Genomic DNA, 25159 nt, shown 5'->3' on the forward strand with positions numbered 1-25159 from the left:
CCACATTGCCTTCAGCTTGCCGACCCTGAAAGAATACACCACTGAACTTTGATTCTGGACTCAAGTGTAACAATAATTTTTACTTTGTCTGTGGTCTTTGCCCTGTACCTCTTTCTTTCCCTTATCCCTCATTTATTGTATGAATGTACAGGGGCTATGTAGCAACACAACCCCGCGTTTTAAGTGTGTGTGTAAAAATAAACTAACCCTTGTTGTTCACCCTATCTCAAGTTTGCTGTGGAGTTATTAATAGAGAATTGGATAACACCAAAACAGAGGGGTTGGGAAAATACACCACCTCAGACAAAGGGAGAAATCAAAAATGAAAAACACCTTTCTGTTTATGGACGGGCAGTGAGAGGAGAAATCACGGCTATTTAAATTAAACCCCCTCCTGTCCGTAACACCTGCCATCATACAACCCTTCCTGCTCCCTTGACACCATTCCTATAAAGTGATCACCCAACTTCCCCTCTGTCTTTACTTCTGACTCTGTAGCATCACTTGCCTCTGCTCCTGATTTAGCCCATGGCTGCTGAAACCCTTATATATAATTTTATCACCTCCAGACTGACTGTTCCAAAGGTCTTTTGTATGAGCTCCCACCCTCCACGCCCTGTGGGTGGAATCTTCCAGTCTCACTTGCAGCAGGAAACTTCGCGGGTGGGAAACTTAATTTGGCGTGAGGCCAAAAATCAGTTTCCTGATGGCAGGATGAGCTTTAGAATTTAATTTTGCAGAACTTTAAAGGTGAGTTAAAGGCAGATCAAGCTTACGATGAACAATGTCGGGAAGCCCTTTTGCATGAATTAGCAAATCATGCATGCTCATTAAAAGGCCACCTCGCTAGAATTAAGATCCCCCTCCAAATTAAGTTCCCCACCAGTGAGAAATTAGAACGGCCACATTCACGACTGCATATAAGTGGCGTGCACCTGATGATGTTGACTTCTTCCATGATTAACGGTGAGTTGCCGCTGCATTGTCCTCTTTGTGGAGTGTTTGTATATGCCAGCTTATGCTTAAGACCCGGTGGTGGCAGTGTAAGTTGTGTGGAGGATGACCAAGGAAGGGTGAGTGGGGAAGGGTGGAGCAGTGGCTGGGAAAGCTGGAAGGGATATTGCTGGCTGTCCGGATGTCCATTAAATATGGCACCTGGGCCTTCGACCCCAAGAGGTAACGGCGGGGATGGCGACTTCCAGCCTACCCCCACAGCAAGAGTCGACGAGCTCCTTGGATGCATATGTAATGAGCTGAACAGCGCAAGATCGCGCGTGGTCAGCTGTTCCACCCTACAGTGGAACTCGCTCCTACTTCCGCACCCGCCACCAAACTTAGACGCCAGAGCAGAAGATTCTGGCCTAAATTTCAGCTCATGAAGAATTCTGCTGCCCATATCCTGTCTCTAACCAAGTCCCACTCAGCCATGAACCCCATCCTCCTGCATCAACCTCTTGTCCTCCAATTCATCAATTTAAAATTCTCAGCCTGTGCTTAAACTCTTCATGGTCCTATCTCTGCAACATGACCAAACATCAATCCTTTTACAACTCTTTCTTCTTCATTCTCACACCTTCCTAACTCTGTTCTTCGATTCCCACACTTCTCTCCTCCACCTTGCTTTCATCCCACCCACTGTTAGTGGCTGAAATTCCCTCCCTAAATCCTTATATCTCCCACTCCTCCTTTCAAATCCTCCTTAAAACCCACCTTTGACCAAACCACTGGAAGCCCCTCCTAATAACTCCTTTGGTTGAGCTATCACTTTTGTCTCTGAGGTGCCTTGGGATGCTTTTCCGTATAAAGTGCTATACAAATGCAAGTCGTTGTTTACATTTCACTGTGGCATTTGTTTATTCAAGCAGAAACTCTATCAAAGACCTGCTTTGCACTCAAACACTGTTTACTGTTAATCTCAGTACAAACCTCACTAGTAATGTCCCTGAACTGCCTGTGCAAACTATGGACCCTTGGGAGCCCCTCAAGGACGCCTTCAAGTCTAGAGGACCCCACTTTCCAGTGGTTCACAATGCGTACACTTAGTTATCCAAGGAAGTCATGATCTGTACCCTTCAGAGAGAATATGGGAGACAGAGCAAGAGACAAAGAAAGGGTACAAACAGCCTGATAAAAATTAATTCCAAATCTATTACTTATCAAATAATATATTCAGCAATCCCTGTGTAATTGTAACAAACACAAAGGTCCTATGTGGAAATTAGGATCAGAATGTTCATTAAGGCCTGAAGAGTTGACTGGGAGAATTAATTACCTCAAAATAACCTCTACATCCTGCATTGTAGCCATCGGTATTTTTGATCCCTTTAAGATCACATATGCAAGTAATTTTGAAATTTAAATTAAATTCTTAGAAGGTAGACCTCTACAGGGGATTAATGTCCACTGGCCAAACAACCAGATTACCTTTACTTTAATAAACTATTTATTACGGTGCCTTAAAGGGCTGGTAGAACCCAGAGGGACATGTGCAAATCCAGCAGGATTTGCATTATTCTTGAGAGTCACAAGCGCAAAGCGATTCTTCTCAGTGGGTTCAAAGAAATGTGCCCAAAATGACCTGTAACCTTCTGTAACTAATTCTTTGCCACAGCAGTGAACTTGAAGAAGCATCGCTTTAAGTCCAAAGGAGATATGGAAACTTTTTTAAAAACTAATTACATTTTATTCCGTGAAGCAAAACTCACATTTTAATAACTTTTGCTGCCATCCATGAATTTTTAAATATATTTTTATTTCAATAAGGCACCAATTCTTCTACATTTTCAAACCTTTCTGTGCGGTGGACTCCTTGTGAATATTGATGTACTTGCAGAAATCCCCTGCAAATATCACCACATCGACAGGGAACTCCAGTCTTCACTTCTAATAGCTAACATCAGATCCCCAAAGAAAAACAGTGGTAGTGTTGCAGAAATATATATTTCAAAATATAGTAAACATTGTAAATCTGAAATAAAACTAAAAATGCTGGATATATATAGCAAATCAATCAGCAAGTGTAAAGAGAAAAAGTGCATTAATGTTTCGGTTTTGGACCCTCCATCAGAACTGAAGAAATATGCCCAAAACTAATCTCTTCTCTTTACAAACACTTCGTGACCAACTGTATATTCCTGCAAGATATATTTATATTTTTATTGTTGTAGAGCAGCAAAGGCTATGTGCGAGCAAGTTAGTAAATAGGAAAAATTCAGAGCTTCTAAAACTTCCTCACAGTCCCCTTTAGGACCTGGAATATTAGTTTGGAAACAACTGGGGGCAGAGCTTCTGCTTTTGATGCATACATCAACCCAATTGTAACCAAAATTGGAAATACTTTTATTCCACCTCAAGTTTCAGCTGAAACTCATATGCATATCACCAAATATAAGGGCCAAGATTTTCCAGTCCCGCCAGCGGAGGGCATCGGAAAATCCCATTCAAGGTCTGCCATGAATCAGTGAATTGGGCAGTATTTTAGATTGTAATTTTTTTTGAAAAATTGCTTTAAAAGTATTCTTTGATCTATTTAGGAGAGGTAACTTGGTGCAGTTTGATTAACATAGCTGAAATTTTTCAGCAAAAGTAAGCATTTTAGTCAGCGTCTGGTCCACAGTCTTGAGGAAGCAAATTTTAAATAGCTGAAAATGACTTTTAAAATCGATACCAAACTATTTTCTGATAATATTGGTGTACTGTAGTTAGTTTCTCAGGAAGAGTCCACCTGCAGGAAAACATGAAAATAAGTACCCAGCCCGTACTAGCTCAAACGTCATTACTGTTAACAGTTCACTAAGGTGTATCATTAAAGACTCATCTTTAGCTTATTTTTTAAAACAGTACCTATTTTGCCCCAGAACAGTGAGAACAAAAGTAAGTAAAGTACACAAGAAGTATAAAAAGATCACTTCTTCCTATCATGTACCAAATATATTACATGGTCTACCAGTTAAAAATAATTACCACCCACTGTGCCTGCGGGCCTACATATGAATGAATTGTGTTGACATTTTCTAGCCATTTCTCTTCTCTACGGATTACATCTGGCCATCTGTTCTGCCTAATCATCACTCTTCCTGCTTACAGAACAAAACAGCTTTAGAATATTTATAATATTTATCAAAATCTAGCAGGAAATTTGAATTCCGCAATTTCCCAGTAGTGCTACGGCAATGAGACACAAGATTCAAGGGCATATATCCCCACAGGCTGACAGCAGACCAGTCTTACACATCTGCTTGCCTGTAATTACAGCTCAACCTCCTGTACCTCATTATTAAACAAATTTATTAACTACACACATATTGCGATATTAACAGCACATTTGGGTAGGACACAGCTCTCACAGCGAATATAATACTACAGATAGCAATAAAAATTCATTTCAGTTGCAGAACTGGTCACGGTCACATACCTGCTCGTTACTGGAGAGATAATGGGCTTGAGCTTTTTTTAAAAAAAAGCCCCAAAATTTTGCCTCACAATGCAATCCTTCTTTCCCACATCTTTTTTCACAGACAGAGATGTGGTAAATTGAAAGCAATTCATATGGTAATGAGGTAGAGCTGGGAGATGGCAGAGCCTTTGTGCCTCAGCACTACTCCACTCCAAAGTCCTGAATGAAATGCTGTGACAGATTGGCTGAATGTGGAAACTACGTTTCAGCATCTGTAACAAAACATTTTCTCAAAACTCAGTCGTAGGAGTACAGGCTAAAGGATCCTTCCATATTCCCTCTCCCTTCCCCCTTACAAACAAAGCTGAGATCCAGTTTTCTGGGTCAATGTCATTTCTCATATGTGGGCCATGATTAATGGCTGGCTATTCCACCCAGAGGGACATCGCAGCCAATCCTAATTTTGTTCACATAATCCCACACCCAGTAGGGGTCACAGGATATCGATTAAGCGTGGGAACACAGACTAGATTTTAAAAATTCTTTCGTGGGATGTGAGCATTGTTGACAAGGCCAGTCCCTAATTGCTCTTAAGAAGGTGGTGGCGAGCCACTTTCTTGAACCGCTGCAGTCCATATAGTGTGGGTACACCCACAGTGCTGTTAGGAAGGGAGTTCCAGGTTTATGACCTGGTGACAGTGAAGGAAGGGCGATATATTTCTAAACCAGGACAGTGCATGGCTTAGAGGGGAACTTCCTGCCACCCAGTTAACAACACCTCAGGAGCTGACTGCAGGGTTTTGCCTGTATGTATGGCCTAACTTCACCACAGGAGTGTGTAAGTGATGTGAAGACACATTTTAGTGCAAGGCACATTGCTGCACAATGTTTGACCTGAATTAAGTTCAGTAAATCCTTTCTTCATTACTGCTCAAACTGGAAAACAAAGATGGAGGAGCCTGCAACAGCCTTCTGTGGGCAGAAAGCCTGCTGCTCATCCCCCAGAATATTGTCTTCTTTAATCTGGCATCAGGGTGTTGGATAGACACCAGACCCTCCTCAATAAATGCATGAAATCAAACAGAATATTAAAAGACACACTGCTCTGAAACGGACTTCCTGTGTGAAAGTCAATGCACACAGACAGTACCAACAGGAACACTGTGAATGCAGTTAGCTTCTGTAGGCAAGGTGCAAAAAGTAAATAAGGAACGTGTGATTTGAATTATGAGACAAAATTTTCCACCATCTAGTAAGACACTGCAGACCACATTTTCCAATTGGGCTTATTTTAACAGTGGTGTTAACATGTTTATTTTCTATGGAATAGCACTGGGCATTAAAATAAGATCAAGTTGAAAAATTAGGCCACTATTTTTCCCAAATTGGGCCTTGCCTTTTCCTCAAGTATAGGGACAGATTTTCTGCTGGGACAAAGGGAAAGGGCAGTATAATTGGCAGAACTACCCATTAACCACTGACTCCACACACAGTACAGAGTTACAACCTAGAATACAACAAATTCAAAAATCCTTATGACTCTGAGTCTGAACCTAGCTCAGGCATAGTAGAGGAACTGCTATTTCTCATGACTATTACAGGACGTGTCGGAGTCAACCTTAACTTCTATTATTTCCACAGACATCGCCTGCGTGGTACAACCCCAAATTCAAACCACATTTGCCTTAAATCTCTGGGATCAAATATTCCACACTTCTTTCATATCTGTAATTTAGCTGTTCAGTTCAGCTAAACCTCCTGCAAATTCCCACACGCTATGCACAACAGAAATTCTTCATAAGTATAAATGCCTGTCATTGATGAGTTCAGTGCCAATATTGTGAAATGACACATTTGTGCGGTGTAGACAGGAATAAATATCTAGCGACAGGCTGTGTAATGCTTCCCTGCAGCAAGTTCAGAGGTCCCTCAGAAGCCCCAAAGTACAGGCAAAATTTGGGAGGAAGGTTTGGAGAGGTAGGTCCCACTGCACAATGAAATCCAGATCATGAATTGATCAACAGGCTAAAACTGCTGGCATGGCAACAAATTAGCCATCTTGTGTCTAAAGGTCCTGTTTCCTCTGGTTGCAATTAATGTCAGTCTGCCCTTGGTTATCTGGCATTGATCTGTTATCCTTAAAGACACAGCATTTGCTGCCAGGTTAACTGATAATTCCAGAATTACAATTTGACAATCTTATTCAGGGACTGGTAAAGGCAGAGAATAAAATTCTACAATTGCTATTTAGTACTAGTGCCAATTTTCCATTGGACTCCCATCATCATTTGCATTACCATGGTGATTTCCACTCTTTCTAGAAAGGGTCTTGGTATCCCTTTCCCTGAAAACCTGGCAACACTGTCACCGCTTCCAACAGCTTGTAGCGGCATGGTGCCGAAAACATGCTTGTGTTTGGGTTGGAGTACCAGGAGGGGAAAGCCTGCATATATCTGGCAAGTGGGAGTATTTTGACCTGGAGTTACAGATAATTAAAAATTTATCTAAAACAAACAATATGGCAGTTTCTGTAGTGCAGAATCTCTTACCGTTTCTTCTTGTAGCTGCTTGCATTTGCATTGCGTAAAATGTACCAGATCAATGGACGGTCTTGTATTCTACTGCAAGTGTAATGTCACAGCTCCCTTGAAACTGCCAATTTCGTCAAAATATTATGGTCATGAACTGAGGTGATAGGAGTTGTTTCTGAGGTTGATCTGCTGTGTGAGGTCTGACTGACAACCATGGGTTGTCACTAGTGTAAGGTCAAAGCATGCCGGTAGACCCGCGATTGCTGAGCCTTTAGTCTCCACAATATAGAACATCTGTGACACCCAGGAGGATTGATTGTACTTGCAGTCCAAGGATATGGAGCCTGAATATGGAATTAGTGAACTGTTGTACACAAAGTTTTGCAGTAGTAGGTTTCACCATGGCCTTTCACGTCTGTGGATACATGTATTTTAGAATTCGCAGGTGTAGTATGTACGCACCTGCCCCCATGTCAATCTTGGCCAATAACAAATAACTACCAACTTTCTTAGGGCAGGTAAACACTGGACGGTGTGATGACATCTACGTTCTCCACTAGATTGACTGTGTGAAACATGTGTTCAACGCTCTTCGTCTCGTCGGGCACATCATTGGGCAGAATTTTCCCTGCCCGCTGACATCGATCATGTTTGTCGGCGAGAAGGCCTAAAATCAGTTTCACAACACCATGAAACCAGTTTGTAATTGTCCGCTCAGCCCATCGATGGCAGGCCATGTTTGCCGATGCCATCAGACGTCGGGAACCTCATTGTAATACATCTGCACAATATTATAAGGCCAGTCCGTCGGAATCATCCCTCCACACTGGATCGCCCGTTCATGTCCGCGTGATTGTACGTCAACGTGTTTCACAACAGCACTTAGTGGGCTACACTTTGAGGGGAACTCGGAGGTGAGTGCACAGTAACGTTGCACTGCGCTCACAAAGGTCGCCCGTTGGATTTCAAGGTTGAGGTGACTTGGCGGGGGCGGGGGGGCTGCCCCCAAGTAGGCTGAAGGTAGTGCACAAGCATGTGCAGGGTGGGGTTGGGGGAGGGAAGCAGCTACACATCAGAGAAATATTGTATAAAGTGATCAGTCCTCTGCACCCAAGACTGTTCAGAAGCAGCCACATTGACAAGCATGGAGTCGGGTCTCTAGCTTATCTGTCCACTCAGGCAACGCAGAGGCATGAAAATGCCACCAAGTGCTCCAGAGTTTTTCACCCCTCGGGTACAGACAGCAAACTAATCAGTATTTTAGTGGACTGCAGAATAGTTGGATGATTGGGCACATTGTACAATCTCCTTGCTAAAGCTGGCCATGGAGCAGTCGCTGGTGGAGGTGCTTACAGCCCCTTGCAATGTCAGCATCCCGGTTTGGACCAGTTTCCCCAATGGTTCAAGCTAACAGTGCAGCCTTGCAGTGCGAGTTAGGAGAATGCCTGCTCCTGAGCTGAGAGCACATTATGCAGTCCAGTGGGCAAAGCTGACGTCAATCGGTCAAGTGGAGTGGGGTGGAGGTGGGTGGGGTTTCAGGCTGCCATACACCGCACTAAACTCTGGCCATCCAAGTGGTGGCCAGCACTCTCCGAGAAGCATTAAGGGTACTTTAGGCTTAAACAAGAGAGGTTCTTGGAAAACCCAAGCTGATCCACACATCTCTCCCTTTCATCCTGCAGGAGGAGTACATCAGGAGCATGGAACTATCTGTATGCCTCGTTACGTACAGAGAGTGAAGCCAATGGAGAAGAGAGCGGCGGAGGCACCTGGCTGCACTGAGGCAGGTACAGAACCCTCAGGAAGAAGGGGTGGCTGGGGCTCCCGCACACGCTGCAGAAGAGCCACAGTGAGCTGTCGCTGGTCAGCGCCTAGCTAGACCCAGGGTCTATAGACACCACCTTTCATTCCTGCAGATGACCGAGAACCAGTGTCGCCAAAGACTGCGCATGTCCAGGGAACTGGGCGGTCACATCTGCCACCTGCTGCAGGATTTGGCGCCACGAGGACATGGAGGGCATCCACTGCCAGTGGCTGTGAAAGTGACCGTGGTGTCAATTTCTATACCAGTGGCTCCTTTCAGGGCTCCACAGGTGACCTCTGTGGGATCTCACAAACGTCCACCCGCCATCGAAACTGTATGTTCCTGGGAATGCATAATTAACGCGGCAGGTTTGGGATAATACGGTGCGGAAACCCGCCATTATAGTCGACAGGTAAAATGTCATTTTTCCGACCCACTACCACACTTAGTGCAAATCTGGGACAATTCTGCTCATCATCATTTTCTGATTTATCATCCCCCCCTCAGATTTACATTTCTGATGGGATACTGGATGGTTATTCTTATTGCTTGTTATGTAGGGGTCTGTTTGGATCAGTGAATGGCTCTGTCGTTGGATCAGTCTTTGCTGTAGTGCACTGCCGCTGCCAATAGCCCTTTCTACCACATGCTTTGCAGAATTGATGAGAAGCTGGCCATTTCCTTGATACATCAGAAGGCCACACCTTCCACATGTCTTGCTAGGTTTAGGTGTTTTGGTAAGTGCATGAATAATTGGGTTTGAATAGGACTTGTAAGATCTGTCGACCTGCGAGAATCACTTTATACTTACATCCATCCTTGATTAGCTCTTCAATGATATACATTTTGGGCTTGTCTAGCAGATCTTTCTTGAACACTTCCATGGGAGTGGATGTGATCACGAACTCAACAATTCAGTTTCCTAGCTCTGCATTTGAAAAAAAATCACATTATGCACCCTTTTCTTTGCATTTGTTGACCAAGTGGTCTATAAATTCTGTAGGCTGTTTTCAAAAGACATGAGCTCTAGTCGACGAATATGGAAGTTAAACCTGATTCTGAAGCAGTCTTCCAATGTAGTCCATATTTTTTGGGGATCATTTAGCTCTTCTGCTGTTACTCCTGACGTGTTCAGCCTGTGTAGACCTTCATTTCCAATTGCTAGGCAAATTTTTACAGCTTACTTTTCTGGTTCAGACACACCCAAATTACAAAACCATAACTCTTGTACGCTGTTTAAAAATTTTGAATTCGCATAGTAGGTCAGATGCATCCCAACTGAAACTGAGGAAATTTGTGGGCATTCTGACAATATCCCTTTGACCTTCCTTCTTCTATAGTACCTGTGATGAATGTCGCTGTAGCTGCTTTTGAGCACTTTTTTGAAACTCCATCCATTATAATGGCCCAATTTTTATGAGATTTTGTTTTGTTTTTTTGCTTGACTCTCCTTCGCTCACTATCGATCTGGCGCACACCCTGGTCACTCGCCTTTCCTGACTGAGCTAACCCGTTACTGGTCCTCTCAACGTGCTGTTCCACTCGCCACAAGGGATCCATCGGCTTACCAGCTTTTTATTTGAGCACTATCCCAGCACTGTGTCTCCAAAGCTTTTTTGCGCAGTCACCACACTGCGATTTCAACATTCTCCATCGCTGTGGCTTTGGTGCGGTCTGACCAAAATGTCGAGGGTCGTCTCATGCCATGTAGCATGATCTAAGACTGTTCACCATCTCGTACCTGTACTGAATCTTGCTGCTAGGCTGAGCACCATGTTGTTTAGAAGGAACCACTGCTGCATACCATGTTGTGTGTGCTATAACGATATAAAGGCACCAATCGTTCATAAGGGATTGTGCAAACACATTGTGGGTTCATTTATTGAGACTAGGCACATGGGGACATTTATACAGAGGCATAAAGCTTGAAGACATCAGAGTTACAGAGCTGTGTGTGTACTCTGCTGAAAGCAAAAGTGAAACTAAAACAGGGTCGTATGACACACTTCCTTTCTAGTGAAAGGCATGCTGCATTCCCTTAAAGGCATGTTATAACTGTGCTTGGGTTGGAGTGCCAGGAGGTGGAAGCCTGCCCATATCTGTTAAGTGGGAGTCATCTGACATGGAGTTACAGATGGGTAAATTTTAATTAAGACAAACAACATGGCTTTGATACAATAATATAAAAGCAAAATGCTGCAGGTGTTGGAGATGTGAAATAAAAACTTAAAGTTTTGGAAGAACTCAGCAGATCTTACAGTACCCGTGGACAGAGAAACAGAGCTAATACTTGGAGTCCATATGATTCTTCTTCAGGAGTTTGGAACGTTCTTCCAACTGTTATTCAATTAAAAATATGGCTGTTGAAATTGCAAAAATGCAAAATAGCCAACCAAAATGCTTTGATAAAATTTCTTTGCCCACTCTTTTAACAGAGCTATTCATGCTTTAAAATAGTTAACCAGCATGTACAGGATCCAGAGCCGTATATACCGAACATGAACTGCTGAGGAGTTGTCTCATGAATAAATCTTAACAGGCTAAGTTCTGATGTCCTGACTCACAATGAGTCCTGTTCAACCAACACTCGTGCTCACTAACCTACTTTTGCTCCCATTCAACAATGCCTCGATTTTAAAATTTTCATCCATGTGTTCAAATTTCTTCACAGCATCAACCCACCCTAACTCTGTAAGCTCTTCCAGCCCTGTAACCCTTCCAAAGTGCTGCATTCCTTCAATTCTGGCCTCATGTGCATAATTTCCTTCATCCCTCCATTGGTGGCCATGCCTTCAGCCGCTAGGCCCTACGCTCTGAGCTTCCCTTCCTAAACATATCTGTCTCTCTCTCCTCCTTTAAGACATTTTAAGCTATCATTATGGACATCCTATAACCGCTTTATGTGGCTCGGTGTCTTGTTTTGCTTGATAATGCTTCTGTGAAATGCTTTGGGATATCTTGCTGCATAAAAGGTGCTATATATAAATAGGAGGGTTTTTGAAGAACAATGCAATGTCTACTCAAACATGAATGGCGGTACAAAGTCCAAAATAGAATACGAGGGAAAGCATGGTTAGAGAAAAGCCCATTTGGTCCAATAAGCTTGTTTCTTCTACAGACCCTGTACAATCTATATTATCTGCCACTTATTCAATTTCCCCAAGGGTAATACTCTGTGATAGTCAAAAGTACTCCAGTCAAAGTCTAGGAAAGTAATTCACCTTCTACCTCCTCAAAGCCTATGCAGGATCCACAAGGCATGAGTGAGGAGTGTGATGGAATAATCTTCACTTGCCTGGATCAGTACAGCTCCGACAACAGTCAAGAAGCTTCACAGCATCCAGGACAAAGCAGCCCACTAGATTGGCACCTCATCCACCACCTTAAGCATTCACTCCCTCCACCACTGGTCCACAGTGGCAACAGTGTGTACCACACTCAAGATGTATTGCAGCAACTAGCCTAGACTCCTTCAGCAGCACCTTCCAAACCTGTGATCTATACCACCTAGAAGGAAAGTGCATTGGAACGTCACCACCCACAAGATCCCTTCCAAGTCACACACCAGCCTGACTTGGAACTTTATCACCATTCTTTCACTGTCGCTGGGTCAAAATCCTGGAATTCATCCCTTAACAGCACTGTTGGTGTACCTACACCAGATGAAGTGCAGCAGTTCAAAAAGGTGCCTCAACCTACCTTCTCTAGGATTATTAGGGTTGACCAATAAATGCTGGCTTTCCCAGTGATGCCCACATCCCATGAACAAATTTTATTTTTATTCTTTTCAAGGAATGTAGACATCGCTGGCTAGGCCAGCATTTATTGCCTATCCCTAATTGCACTTGAGAATCTGGTGGGGAGCTGCCTTCTTGAACCGCTGCAGTACATGTGGTGTAGGTACACCCAAAGTGCTGATAGGAAGGGAGTTCCAAGATTTTGACCCAGCAGCAGTGAAGGAACAGTGACATTACACTTCCTCCAAAAGCACATTTCCTCTAGCAGCTTCCTCATTGCTACATGTCTAGACTCCTGGGACCATGGCAAAGACCAGAAGATACAAATGCCGAATGCAACTTATGAACAATTGGACATGCCTAAACAGAACTCAATATTAAACTTGGTTTATTCTGATTAATACAACAGAATAAAATACAGGAGGATCAGATTTTTCAATAAATTACCAAAATGTGTACATTGTAAGACTATCACCTTTCAAGTTACAAGTAACCAATGGATTATTTCTGAAGTAAAGTTGTGTTTTAAAAACAAACACAATAGACAATGCCCACGCATGACCAGATAGACTATATGTTAGGGTTGCTGGTTGAGGGAGAAATGTGGCCTAGGATACTCAGGAAACTCCCTGCTCTTCTTCAGTGACATGGAATCATTTTCATCTACCTGAGATGGGTATCTTGACATATCTGAAAGACAATACCGAAGGTGCAGCACACTCCATTAGTACTGCACTCAAGTGCCTGCATGATTTATGCACTGAAGTCATACTGAGACTTCAAACAACTTCAAGAGGTGAAAGGACGACTGGCGGAGCCAAGCTGGCACTGTCTTATTTTAGTATAATCGTACCTGAGTGACTTTGATCTCAGTACGAATAATTGATAATATAACAGTGTTAAAAAACTGCATTTTTTAGAATTACCACCACAGACCATTAAAAGTTTGATTAAAATATGTCCAACTGTATCATTCGGCATTGAGTGATTTGGAAGTAGGTTCTGATGTATTAGAATTCTTTAGATCCACAAGGTTCGCAATTTGTTACTCGCCATGTTTCAACCAAGACGAGAACGAAGATTGGAGCTATTTGATGACGGAGAAAGCAGCAGTGGGTTTCCTACTGAGAACGATTGAGGGAGTAAATACTTAATAGTTTAAAAGAGTACAATGGCAGTTTGCAATTCCATTCTCCTGGGTGCTTCCACTTTGGAAATAAATTAGACTATCTTGCCCCATTGCTGCCAGATCTCAACAACCCCCATTGCTGTGGGACCGGTCCCAAGTCCAGCTAACTTCCCTCTTCAAGTGTCCGCCCACACCTATTTACTGCTCACAAATCCATATCGTACATTCCCAGTGCTCCCTAATCGCATACCATTCCCAATGTTTCCAAAGCTTAAAAACTCATTTTGGCGCTGTGGTTACTCCTCCAGGGGTCCCAGGACTTGCTCATGGAAGCCAGGACAGATCCCACTATTGATAGGTCAGGGTCCTTAGTTAACACCACTTCACATAATGCATCTTACATAACCTCTGGCTCACTGTGGATAACACCATGGCAGATGATTAGACCATAGACCATAAGACATAGGAGCAGAAATTAGGCCATTTGGTCCATCGAGTCTGCTCTACCATTCAATCATGGCTGATAAGTTTCTCAACCCTATTCTCCCGCCTTCTCCCCGTAACCTTTGATCCCCTTACCAATCAAGAACCGATCTATCTCGGTCTTAAATACACTCAACGACCTGGCCTCCACAGCCTTCTGTGGCAATGAATTCCATAGATTCGCCACTCCCTGGATTGTGTGCACATAGACAGTCAACAGCAGCAAATGCATGCTCAGGCTCGCATGCACACGCTCACTCACATAGGGACGCTCAGGGAAATGCAAAATGCGCCATCTAAAGTGTCAAAAATCAAATCCTCAACTGGTTGGGATAAATGTGTCCAACACATGCTAGAAAATAAGTGCAATTAATGCAGCACACTTCAAAAACTGTTACAGCATCACTGCCTGTGATGCCTGTCACAGCTGAACAGTTTCAACATCCAGACTGGCCTGAAGGAGACAGGATGAAAAAAATTGATTTGCTGGAGGGAGGAAAATATCTCATCAACTGTATGAACTATGAGAAATCAAATAATGCTTACTGGACCCTCTCAATGGGATCATAAAATATGTTTGCCTATTCATTACTGGCTCTACACACGAGCAGATAGATTAACTGAATGAAATAAACTAATTTGTAATGCAAGCAGGGCTAGGAATTTTCATTGTTCACACAACAAGCTCAGTGGAACAGGTGATACCATAAACGGGTGTCCCTATTGGGTTAACCGACATTGCTTTCTCAGAACCAGTGTCTAATGTTGGCTATGACATTCAAATACATATAGAAATAGGAACAGCAGGCAGTAGGCAAATTTTTCTCAGTCCCGAGTATCACTATACAAAACATTTATAGGAACCTTCAGCTCTTGGCCAGCATGGGTTCCGCTGAGCCTTTTTGGGGCAGAATGGATAGGATTTTCCAAAGAAACCCATGAATTCCCCCAGCTTCATGCCCCAGCCACCCCACCTCCCCCCGCATTCCACTCCCACTTTGATGCAGGCAGATGGCAGCAAGTCAGCAATCCATCCCAAGTACACTTCCATACCTGGGCAGAAATTAGTCTTTGCACACTTTCCAGTCCCAAAAAATATTGAGGTTTCACAGAGCTGGTGCAATGGCACCTCAGACACAGGTGCTTCCTTTGCTCTTATGCCCCAGTATCTTTAATATTTTTAATGCAGAAGTTTCCAAAGAGTTAAAAAAAAACCTGTCTCCTGCAACACCAACACTCTTCAACTTCACCAAACACACAACTCACCAATCAATATCTCTCACACAAAAACAAAAATACCTGGAAAAACTCAGCAGATCTGACAGCATCTGCGGAGAGGAATACAGTTAACGTTTCGAGTCCAAATGACTCTTCATCAGAACTAAGGAAAAATAGAAAAGAGGTGAAATATAAGCTGGTTTAAGGAGGGGTGGGGCAAGTAGAGCTGGATAGAGGGCCAGTGATAGGTGGAGATAGCCAAAAGATGTCATAGACAAAAGGCCAAAGAGGTGTTGAAGGTGGTGATACTAGCTGAGAAATGTGCTAATGGGGACATTAAGTATGGAAAGCAGGACGAGCAAGGGACAGATAGCCCTGGTGGTGGTGGTGGTGGTGGGGGGGGGGGGAATCGAAATAGACTAAAAGTTAGAGATAAAACAATGGATGGAAATACATTTAAAAATAATGGAAATAGGTGGGAAAAGAAAAATATATATAAATTATTGGAAAAAGGGGGATAGGAAAGGGGGTGGAGAAGGAGGAGAGAGTTCATGATCTGAAGTTGTTGAACTCAATATTCAGTCCGGAAGGCTGTAAAGTGCCTAGTCGGAAGATGAGCTGCTGTTCCTCCAGTTTGCGTTGAGCTTCACTGGAACATTGCAGCAGGCCAAGGGCGGACATGTGGGCATTAGAGCAGGGTGGTGTGTTGAAATGGCAAGCGACAGGGAGGTCTGGGTCGTGCTTGCGGATAGACTGAAGGTGTTCTGCAAAACGATCACCCAGTCTGCGTTTGGTCTCTCCAATGTGGAAACCACATTGGGAGCAGCAAATGCAGTAGACTAAATTGAAGGAAATGCAAGTGAAATGCTGCTTCACTTGAAAGGAATGTTTGGACCCTTGGACGGTGAGGAGAGGGGAAGTAAAGGGGCGGGTGTTGCACCTTCCGCGGTTGCATGGGAAGGTGCTGTGGGAGGGGGTTGAGGTGTAGGGGGTGATGGAGGAGTGGACCAGGGTGCCCCGGAGGGAATGATCCCTGCGAAATGCCGCCAGGGATGCTGAAGGGAAGATGTATTTGGTGGTGGCATCATGTTGGAGTTGGCGGAAATGACGGAGGATGATCCTTTGAATGCGAAGGCTGGTGGGGTGATAAGTGAGGACAAGGGGGACCCTATCATGGTTCTGGGAGGGAGAGGAAGGTGAGGGCGGATGCGCGGGAGATGGGCCGGACACAGTTGAGGGCCCTGTCAACCACCGTGGGTGGAAAATCTTGGTTAAGGAAGACGAAAGACATGTTAGGGGAACTGTTTTGGAAAGTGGCATCATCAGAACAGATGCGACGGAGGCGAAGGAACTGAGAGAATGGGATGGAGTCCTTACAGGAAGCTGGGTGCGAGGAGCTGTAGTCAAGGTAGCTGTGGGAGTCGGTAGGCTTGTAATGAATATTGGTGGACAGTCTATCATCAGAAATTGAGACTGAGAGGTTAAGAAAGGGAAGAAAAGTGTCAGTGATGGACCATGTGAAAATGATGGAGGGGTGAAAATTGGAAGCAAAATTAGTAAATTTTTCCAGATCCAGACGAGAGCATGAAGCCGCACTGAAGCAGTCATCGTACTGGAGAAAGAGTTGTGGGAGGGGGCCTGAGTAGGACTGGAACAAGGAATGTTCCACATACCCCGTAAAGAGACAGGCATAACTGGGGCCCATGTGGGTACCCATAGCCACACCTTTTATTTGGAGGAAGTGAGACGAGTTTAAGAAGAAATTGTTCAGTGAGAGAACAAGTTCAGCCAGACGGAGGAGAGTAGTGGTGGATGGGGATTGTTCGGGCCTCTGTTCGAGGAAGAAGCAGAGAGCCCTAAGACCATCCCAGTGGGGGATAGAGGTGTAGAGGGATTGGACGTCCATGGTGAAGAGGAGGCGGTTGGGGCCAGGGAACTGGAAATTGTTGATATGATGTAGGGTGTCAGAGGAATCGCAGATGTAGGTGGGAAGAGACTGGACAAGGGGAGAGAGAATGGAGTTAAGATAGCAAGAAATTAGTTCCGTGGGGCAGAAACAGGCTGACACGATCGGTCTGCCGGGACAGTCCTGTTTGTGGATTTTGGGTAGGAGGTAGAAGCGGGCTGTCCGGGGTTGGGAGACTATGAGGTTGGAAGCTGTGGAGAGAAGATCTCCAGAGGGGATGAGGTCAGTGACAGTCCTGGAAACAATGGCTTGATGTTCAGTGGCGGGGTCATGGTCCAGGGGGAGGTAGGAGGAAATGTCTGAGAGTTGACGCTCAGCCTCTGCGAGGTAGAGGTCAGTGCGCCAGACAACAACAGCACCACCCTTGTCAGCGGGTTTGATGACAAAGTCAGGGTTGTACCTGAGAGAACGGAGTGCAGCAAGTTGAGAAAGAGACAGGTTAGAGTGGGTGAGAGGAGCAGAGAAATTGAGACGACTGATGTCATGCTGGCAGTTCTCAATGAAAAGATCAAGAGCAGGTGAAAATCCAGAGGGAGGGGTCCAGAAGGACGGAGAATATTGGAGGCGGGTAAAAGGATCCGTTGAACGGGGAGAGGACTCCTGCCCAAAGGAGTGAGCATGGAGGCGAAGGCGGCGGAAGAAGAGTTCAGAATCGTGCCGAGCCGAAATTCATTGAGGTGAGGGCGTAAGGGTATGAAACTGAGTCCTTTGCTGAGCACTGAACGTTCAGCATCAGGGAGGGGAAGGTCAGAGGGTATGGTGAAAACACGGCTGGGGCTGGGATTAGAAGACGAGATGGGGACAGAGGGACGGGCAGGGGTAGAGGGTCCTGGATGGGCGTTGGTGTCAATGAGTTGTTGGAGTTGTTAAGTCAATATCTCTTAACATTTTTGCTTTTTCCTCAATGAGCTTCAACCTTGTTGTGAAAGATGAAGGGAATGAATAAGACCCATGCCCATGGCCAGAAGAGTGAAGATGGGAAGTTGATGACTTGGGGATCTTTTACAATACTAAAAAGTTGCCAATCCAGGAGTCACAGTAACTCTAATCCATTGAGCCACAGATAAGTTAAGTTTCAGGGCAGAAACAAGACATGAAGCAGAAGCATAACATAGGGCACCAGTAAACCATGGAGAAGAAGTAAGCCATGGGGCTTTCCCTTTCTGCTTCCTTAATAGTGAGTTCCTCGCTTACCACAAAAGACAAATCACTTCTCGAAAAGACTGAAGAAAATGGAAGGCAAATCACCTTGTGAGAACCCTACCAGGTAGTGGACAGGCATTCACAGCTGTCTGAGTCAAGCGATCACTTTGGATTCTTAGACTGTTGACTGACACAGGGAAGAAGAATATGCTTAAGTAAACAGCTACTGAGTGCTAAACGAAATAACTTATTCTAATCTTGTTCGCACTATGGGAAAATGCTCTCAAAATGGTGCGTCTGTAAAATACAGCTGCAAAAAGTGCCCAAACAGAAGATATACCATTTTCCTGAAGACCCTGGAGGCCTGTCACTATCCTCCTATACTGTCTAATTGTTTCTTAAATGATTCCAGAGGTTTTGTCTCCATTACTTTAACCAGCAATTAATTAAATGTGTTGATTACTCTTTGCAGCAATAACACTGATTTCTAACTGTTTTGTGAGAATGAATATTTTTGGTCCATTACACGATGGTTCAGGCATTGCCTTTGTCAAAGGTTTACTGTGTTTCTGATTGACCTTGGAGCCAGAAATTGTTTAGTTATACTTGCCATTATAAATAAATTTACTGAACTCAAAACAAAACAACTTCCTGAATCCTAAATGTGCCTTTCAGCAGTTTGAATTTGTGCCTATTGTCCCAAACTCACAATTAGGTTAAATTAATGTGCTGAATTATTCTTCTGCAATCTTTCACTGCTATGAGGTGACTCATCAGTATCCTATTTCAAAGCTGAAAAGCACAAGTTTCTACAGCCTTTCCTCAAAGAGTAAGAAAATAATGAGTGATCAGCACATGCCATGCATTGTCCTGAAATAGCTGAATGTCATGTTGAAAACTATATTGGGTGCTTGTAGACTCTCAGTCCCAAATAATACTGCAAGAGTAAACTACATACATACATATTATATACGCAACAGTGTTCTTGACAGAACAAAAACAAAATTACCTGGAAAAACTCAGCAGGTCTGGCAGCATCTGAGGGGAGGAACACAGTTGACGTTTCGAATCCGTATAACTCTTCATCAGAACTAAGGAAATAGAGAAATGAGGTGAAATATAAGCTGGTAGAGGCGGGTGGGACAGGTAGAGCTGGATAGAGGGCCAGTGATAGGTGGAGGCAAAGAGATTGCCAAAGATGTCATAGACATAAGGACAAAAGGGTGTTGACGGTGGTGATATTATCTAAGGAATGTGCTCATGGGGACATTAAGAGTAGCAAGCAGGACAAGCAAGTGACAGATGGCCCTGGTGGGGGTGGGGTGGGGGGAAGGGATCGAAATGGGCTAAAAGGTGGAGATAAAACAATAGATCAAAATAAATTGAAAAATAGGTGGGAAAAGAACATTTTTTTAAAAATTATAAATTATTGGAAAAAGGGGGATCGGGAAAGCGGTCATCCAGTCTGCGTTTGGTCTCTCCAATGGAAAGGAAACCACATTGGGAGCAGCGAATGCAGTAGACTAAATTGAGGGAAGTGCAAGCGAAGTGCTGCTTCACTTGAAAGAGTGTTTGGGTCCTTGGACGGTGAGGAGGGGGGAAGTAAAGGGGCAGGTGTTGCACCTTCTGCGGTTGCATGGGAAGGTGCCGTGGGAGGGGGTTGAAGTGTAGGGGGTGATGGAGGAGTGGACCAGGGTGTCCCGGATGGAACGATCCCTGCGGAAAGCCGCCGGGGGGGGTGAAGGGAAGATGTGTTTGATGGTGGCATCATGCTGGAGTTGGCGGAAATGGCGGAGGATGATCCTTTGAATGTGGAGGCTGGTGGGGTGATAAGTGAGGACAAGGGACCCTATCATGGTTCTGGGAGGGAGAGGAAGGTGTGAGGGCGGATGCGCGGGAGATGGGCCAGACACAGTTGAGGGCCCTGTCAACCACCGTGGGTAGAAAAGCTCGGTTAATGAAGAAGGAAGACATGTCAAAGGAACTGTTTTGGAAAGTGGCATCATCAGAACAGATGCGATGGAGGTGAAGGAACTGAGAGAATGGGATGGAGTCCTTACAGGAAGCAGGGTGTGAGGAGCTGTAGTTGAGGTAGCTGTGGGTGTCGGTAGACTTGTAATGGATATTGTTGGACAGTCTATCACCAGAAATTGAGACTGAGAGGTCAAGTAAGGGGAGGGAAGTGTCAATGATGGACCACGTAAAAATGATGGAGGGGTAGAAATTGAAAGCAAAATTAATAAATTTTTCCAGGCCCAGACGAGAGCATGAAGCGGCACCGAAGCAGTCATCGATGTACTGGAGAAAGAGTTGTGGGAGGGGGCCTGATACCCCATAAAGAGACAGGCATAGCTGGGGCCCATGCGGGTACCCATAGCCACACCTTTTATTTGGAGGAAGTGAGACGAGTTTAAGGAGAAATTGTTCAGTGAGAGAACAAGTTCAGCCAGACGGAGGACAGTAGTGTTGAATGGGAATTGTTCGGGCCTCTGTTCGAGGAAGAAGTGGAGAGCCCTCAGACCATCCCGGTGGGGGATGGAGGTGTAGAGGCATTGGATGTCCATGGTGAAGAGGCGGCGGTTTGGGCCAGGGAACTTGAAATTGTTGATATGCTGCAGGACGTGAGAGGAATCGTGGATGTAGTTGGGAAGAGACTGGACAAGGGGAGAGAGAATGGAGTCAAGATAGCAAGAAATTAGTTCCTTGGGGCAGGAACAGGCTGACATGATCGGTCTGCCGGGACAGTCCTGTTTGTGGATTTTGGGTAGGAGCTAGAAGCGGGCCGTCCAAGGTTGGGAGACTATGAGATTCAAAGCTGTGGAGGGAAGATCTCCAGAGAAGATGAGGTCAGTGACAGTCCTGGAAACAATGGTTTCATGTTCAGTGGTGGGGTCATGGTCCAGGGGGAAGTAGGAGGAAGTGTCTGAGAGTTGGCGCTCAGCCTCTGCGAGGTAGAGGTCAGTGCACCAGACAACAACAGCACCACCCTTGTCAGCAGGTTTAATGACAAAGTCAGGGTTGTACCTGAGAGAATGGAATGCAGCAAGTTCAGAGAGAGACAGGTTAGAGTGGGTGAGAGGAGCAGAGAAATTGAGATGACTGATGTCACGCCGACAGTTCTCAATATAAAGATCAAGAGCAGGTAAGAATCCAGAGGGAGGGGTCCAGGTGGACGGAGAATATTGGAGGCGGGTGCAACACCTGCCCCTTTACTTCCCTTCTCCTCACCATCTAAGGGCCCAAATGCTCCTTTCAAGTAAAGCAGCACTTCACTTGCACTTTCCTCAATTTAGTCTACTGCATTCGCTGCTCCCAATGCGGTCTCCTCTCCATTGGAGAGACCAAACGCAGAATTGGTGACCGCTTTGCAGAACACCTTCGGTCTGTCCACAAGCATGACCCAGACCTCCCTGTTGCTTGCCATTTCAACACACCACTCTGCTCTCATGCCCACATGTCCATCCTTGGCCTGCTGCAATGTTCCAGTGAAGCTCAACGCAAACTGGAGGAACAGCACCACATCTTCCGACTAGGCACTTTACAGCCTTCCGGACTTAAGATTGAGTTCAACAACTTCAGATCATGAACTCTCTCCTCCATCCCCGCCCCCTTTCCGATCGCCCTTTTTCCAATAATTTATAATTTAAAAAAATATATATTTTTCTTTTCCCACCTATTTTTCAATTTATTTCGATCTATTGTTTTATCTCCACCTTTTAGCCCATTTCGATCCCTTCCCCCCACCCCACCCCCACCAAGGCCATCTGTCACTTGCTTATCCTGCTTGCTATCCTTAATGTCCCCATGAGCACATTCCTTAGATAATATCACCACCGTCAACACCCCTTTGTCCTTATGTCTATGACATCTTTGGCAATCTCTTTTTTGCCTCCACCTAACACTGGCCCTCTATCCAGCTCTACCTGTCCCACCCGCCTCTACCAGCTTATATTTCACCTCATTTCTCTAGTTCCTTAGTTCTGATGAAGAGTCATCCAGACTCGAAACGTTAACTGTATTCCTCTCCACAGATGCTGTCAGACCTGCTGAGTTTTTCCAGCTATTTTTGTTTTTGTTCCTTAAGTCCACTCACTTGAGCGTCTCCAGCTTTTTGCTGTGTTGCCCACTAGGGGACACGGTTTTTAGGACATTTTCTGGCTTGCCCACTCCCGCCCACTTGCCCCTTTCTCCAACTTTATTATGGCAAGGCCAGTGTATTATCCAGGTCAATTGGCTTGTTAAGAAGCTCAATTGACCCTTAATTATTTATTTACATAAGATGGGCGAGCTGCTGATTTGGGCACCCACAAACTGAAGATGGTTGATGAGAAGAAACCAGCTCCCAAGAAGGGAGCCAAGAAAGCCTTAAAGAAACCGTCAGCAAAGTGCGGCAAGAAACGGCAAAGGTCGAGGAACGAGAGTTACTCCATCTACATCTACAAAATGATGAAGCAGGTTCACCCTGACACTGGCATCTCCTCCAAGGCCGTGAGCATCATGAACTTGTTTGCGAACGATATTTTCGAGCATATTGCGGGTGAGGTTTTCCACCTGGCCCATTACAACAAGCGCAGCACCATCAGCTCCCAGGAGATCCAGACCACTGTGCGCCTGCTGCTGCCCAGTGAACTGGCCAAGCACGCCGTGTCATAAGGGACAAAGACAGTGACCAAGTACACCAGCTCCAAGTGAAACTCCACAATGGACTGAAAAAACACCCACCTACCATGTTATGAGGCTCAGCTCAGGGGTTGGCAGGAAGGTGGCGGGCTTCCCACCCCTCATATTTTATGTGCCCCCCCACCAAAAACATGCCCATTGTTGGGAGGGAGGGGTGTGGCTGTGTGATCCAGCCCCTTGTCCCAGAAGGGAAAATATTTTTATTGCAACAAATTCAAGCGATGCGATATATTTTAAGGCAATGTATTATTGCATCATGCATTTTTAAAAGAACATGATGTCTCATAAGGACCAAGAGTGATTAAAATGAGTAACTAGCTTCATTCAAAATTTAAGACCCAAACTGGCATAAATATTTATGTGCATCAATTTGATGTCTATAGCAATGCATATTGAGGAGGTGGTGGTGTAGTGGTATTGTCACTGGGCTGGTAATCCAGAGACCCAGGGTAATGGGGACCCAGGTTCAAATCCCACCACGGCAGATATTGAAATTTGAATTCAATAAAAAAGTTTAATGATGACCATGAAACCATTGCCGAATGCCGTAAAAACTCATCTGGTTCACTAACGTCCTTCAGGGAAGGAAATCTGCCATCCTTACCTGGCCTACATGTGACTCCAGATCCACAGCTATGCAATGTGGTTGACTCTTAAATGCCCTCTGAACAAGGGCAATTAGAGATGGGCAAGACATGCTGGCCTAGCCAGCGGCACCTACATCCCATGAATGAATTTTTAAAAAATAATGTTGCCTATTAATCTATCTATGAACCACATTGACTAACTGTTTCTTCCTTTCTTTATTGACCATAGCCCAAAAGGGACCATAGGTATCTCTCCCTGTTAGAGAGGCAAGTGGTTATAGCTGCAGGGGTATCACTCCACATCAAGCTGACCAGGAACCTCTTCAGCTCTTGGAGTATTGGAAGGATTAGCAGGTCGATTGTCAACTTGTTTGGCCGCATCATGCACATTTCTTTCAAGCCCAACAAGTCCCAGAATTTTCTCGCTCAGAGACAGCGATGTTACCTGTTGAGCCAAGACATCTCCCTGAATAATTGTTACTGTGCCTCAAAATGTAGCAAACATGTATCAATTACCACGGATTGCTTTGCCATGCCACTGAACAAATGAAACACTGGGCAGAATTTTCCATAAATGAGACTAAGTGCGGTGGTGGGCGGTTTTGGAAGCACCCACCCCGCTGTCCAGAATAGTGGGAACTCGCGCCCGATTCTGCGCTTGGAGAGTCATTAATTATGCAAAGACATGTATCGGTCCGAATCACCCGGCAGGTTTGGAACTGATTCATCCGCCCGCTGTCAGCTGGTGGGTTCGAAGGTCCAGGTGCCATATTTAAAGGCCAGTCCAACATACAATCTCACTATCTCCAGCCCACCAGAGATGTCTGGCAGCGAGAAAAGTAAGGCCAAGAGCCTGAAGAAGACAGCACCCCACTTCACCCAGCAGGCCCTCCAGGCATTGATCAGGAGGCTGCAGGCACAAAGGCACGTGCCTTTCCCAGGGATGCCTGCAGGAAGCACAACAGCCTCACCTCTCCAGGTTGGGAGGTCATCGTGGAGCAAGTCAGCACGGCTGGCAACTGCCCCTGAAATGCCACCTAGTGCAGGAAGAGGATGAATGATCTCATCCGCTCCATCAGGGTAAGTCATCCTTCAACTCACTCCAATATCAAACTCTTATCATGGCACCATGCACTCAAATGGCTACTCTCTTCAGGGATCTCACACAACCATTAGCAGGGGACACATTCTCGTTCTCTCAACGAGGCTTTCACATCACCACCATCCCATCCATTATGTTGCTCACACTCCATCCTCTGGCCCTTCTGGGGAGGGCTCACCACAAACACGGAATGTAATAACATAATAAGAACATAAGAAATAGGAACAGGTGTAGACCATTTGGCCCCTCGAGCCTGCTCCGCCATTCAATAAGGTCTTCTTGTGTTTCGTATTTCCACATTCCCATCTACCCCCGATAACCTTTGATTCCCTTGCCTAACAAGAATCTATCTACCTCTGCCTTAAAAATATTCAATAACCCCG

At 44.9% G+C, this 25159-nt stretch overlaps 2 protein-coding genes across 2 annotated transcripts in view; one reads left to right on the forward strand and one right to left on the reverse strand.

The window, feature by feature from the left end:
* Positions 1–25159, reverse strand: part of LOC144685729 (janus kinase and microtubule-interacting protein 2-like) — a 286964-nt gene that overhangs the window by 209828 nt on the left and 51977 nt on the right. The gene's annotated exons all lie outside the window — the stretch shown is intronic.
* LOC144685240 (histone H2B type 1-H-like) lies at positions 22725–23060 on the forward strand. The gene has a single exon (XM_078549672.1). It carries the CDS (start codon positions 22725–22727, stop codon positions 23058–23060), a length of 336 nt encoding a protein of 111 aa, XP_078405798.1.

The sequence above is a fragment of the Cetorhinus maximus genome, chromosome 10 (assembly GCF_964194155.1).
Source record: "Cetorhinus maximus chromosome 10, sCetMax3.hap1.1, whole genome shotgun sequence".
Taxonomy (NCBI): Eukaryota; Metazoa; Chordata; class Chondrichthyes; order Lamniformes; family Cetorhinidae; genus Cetorhinus; species Cetorhinus maximus.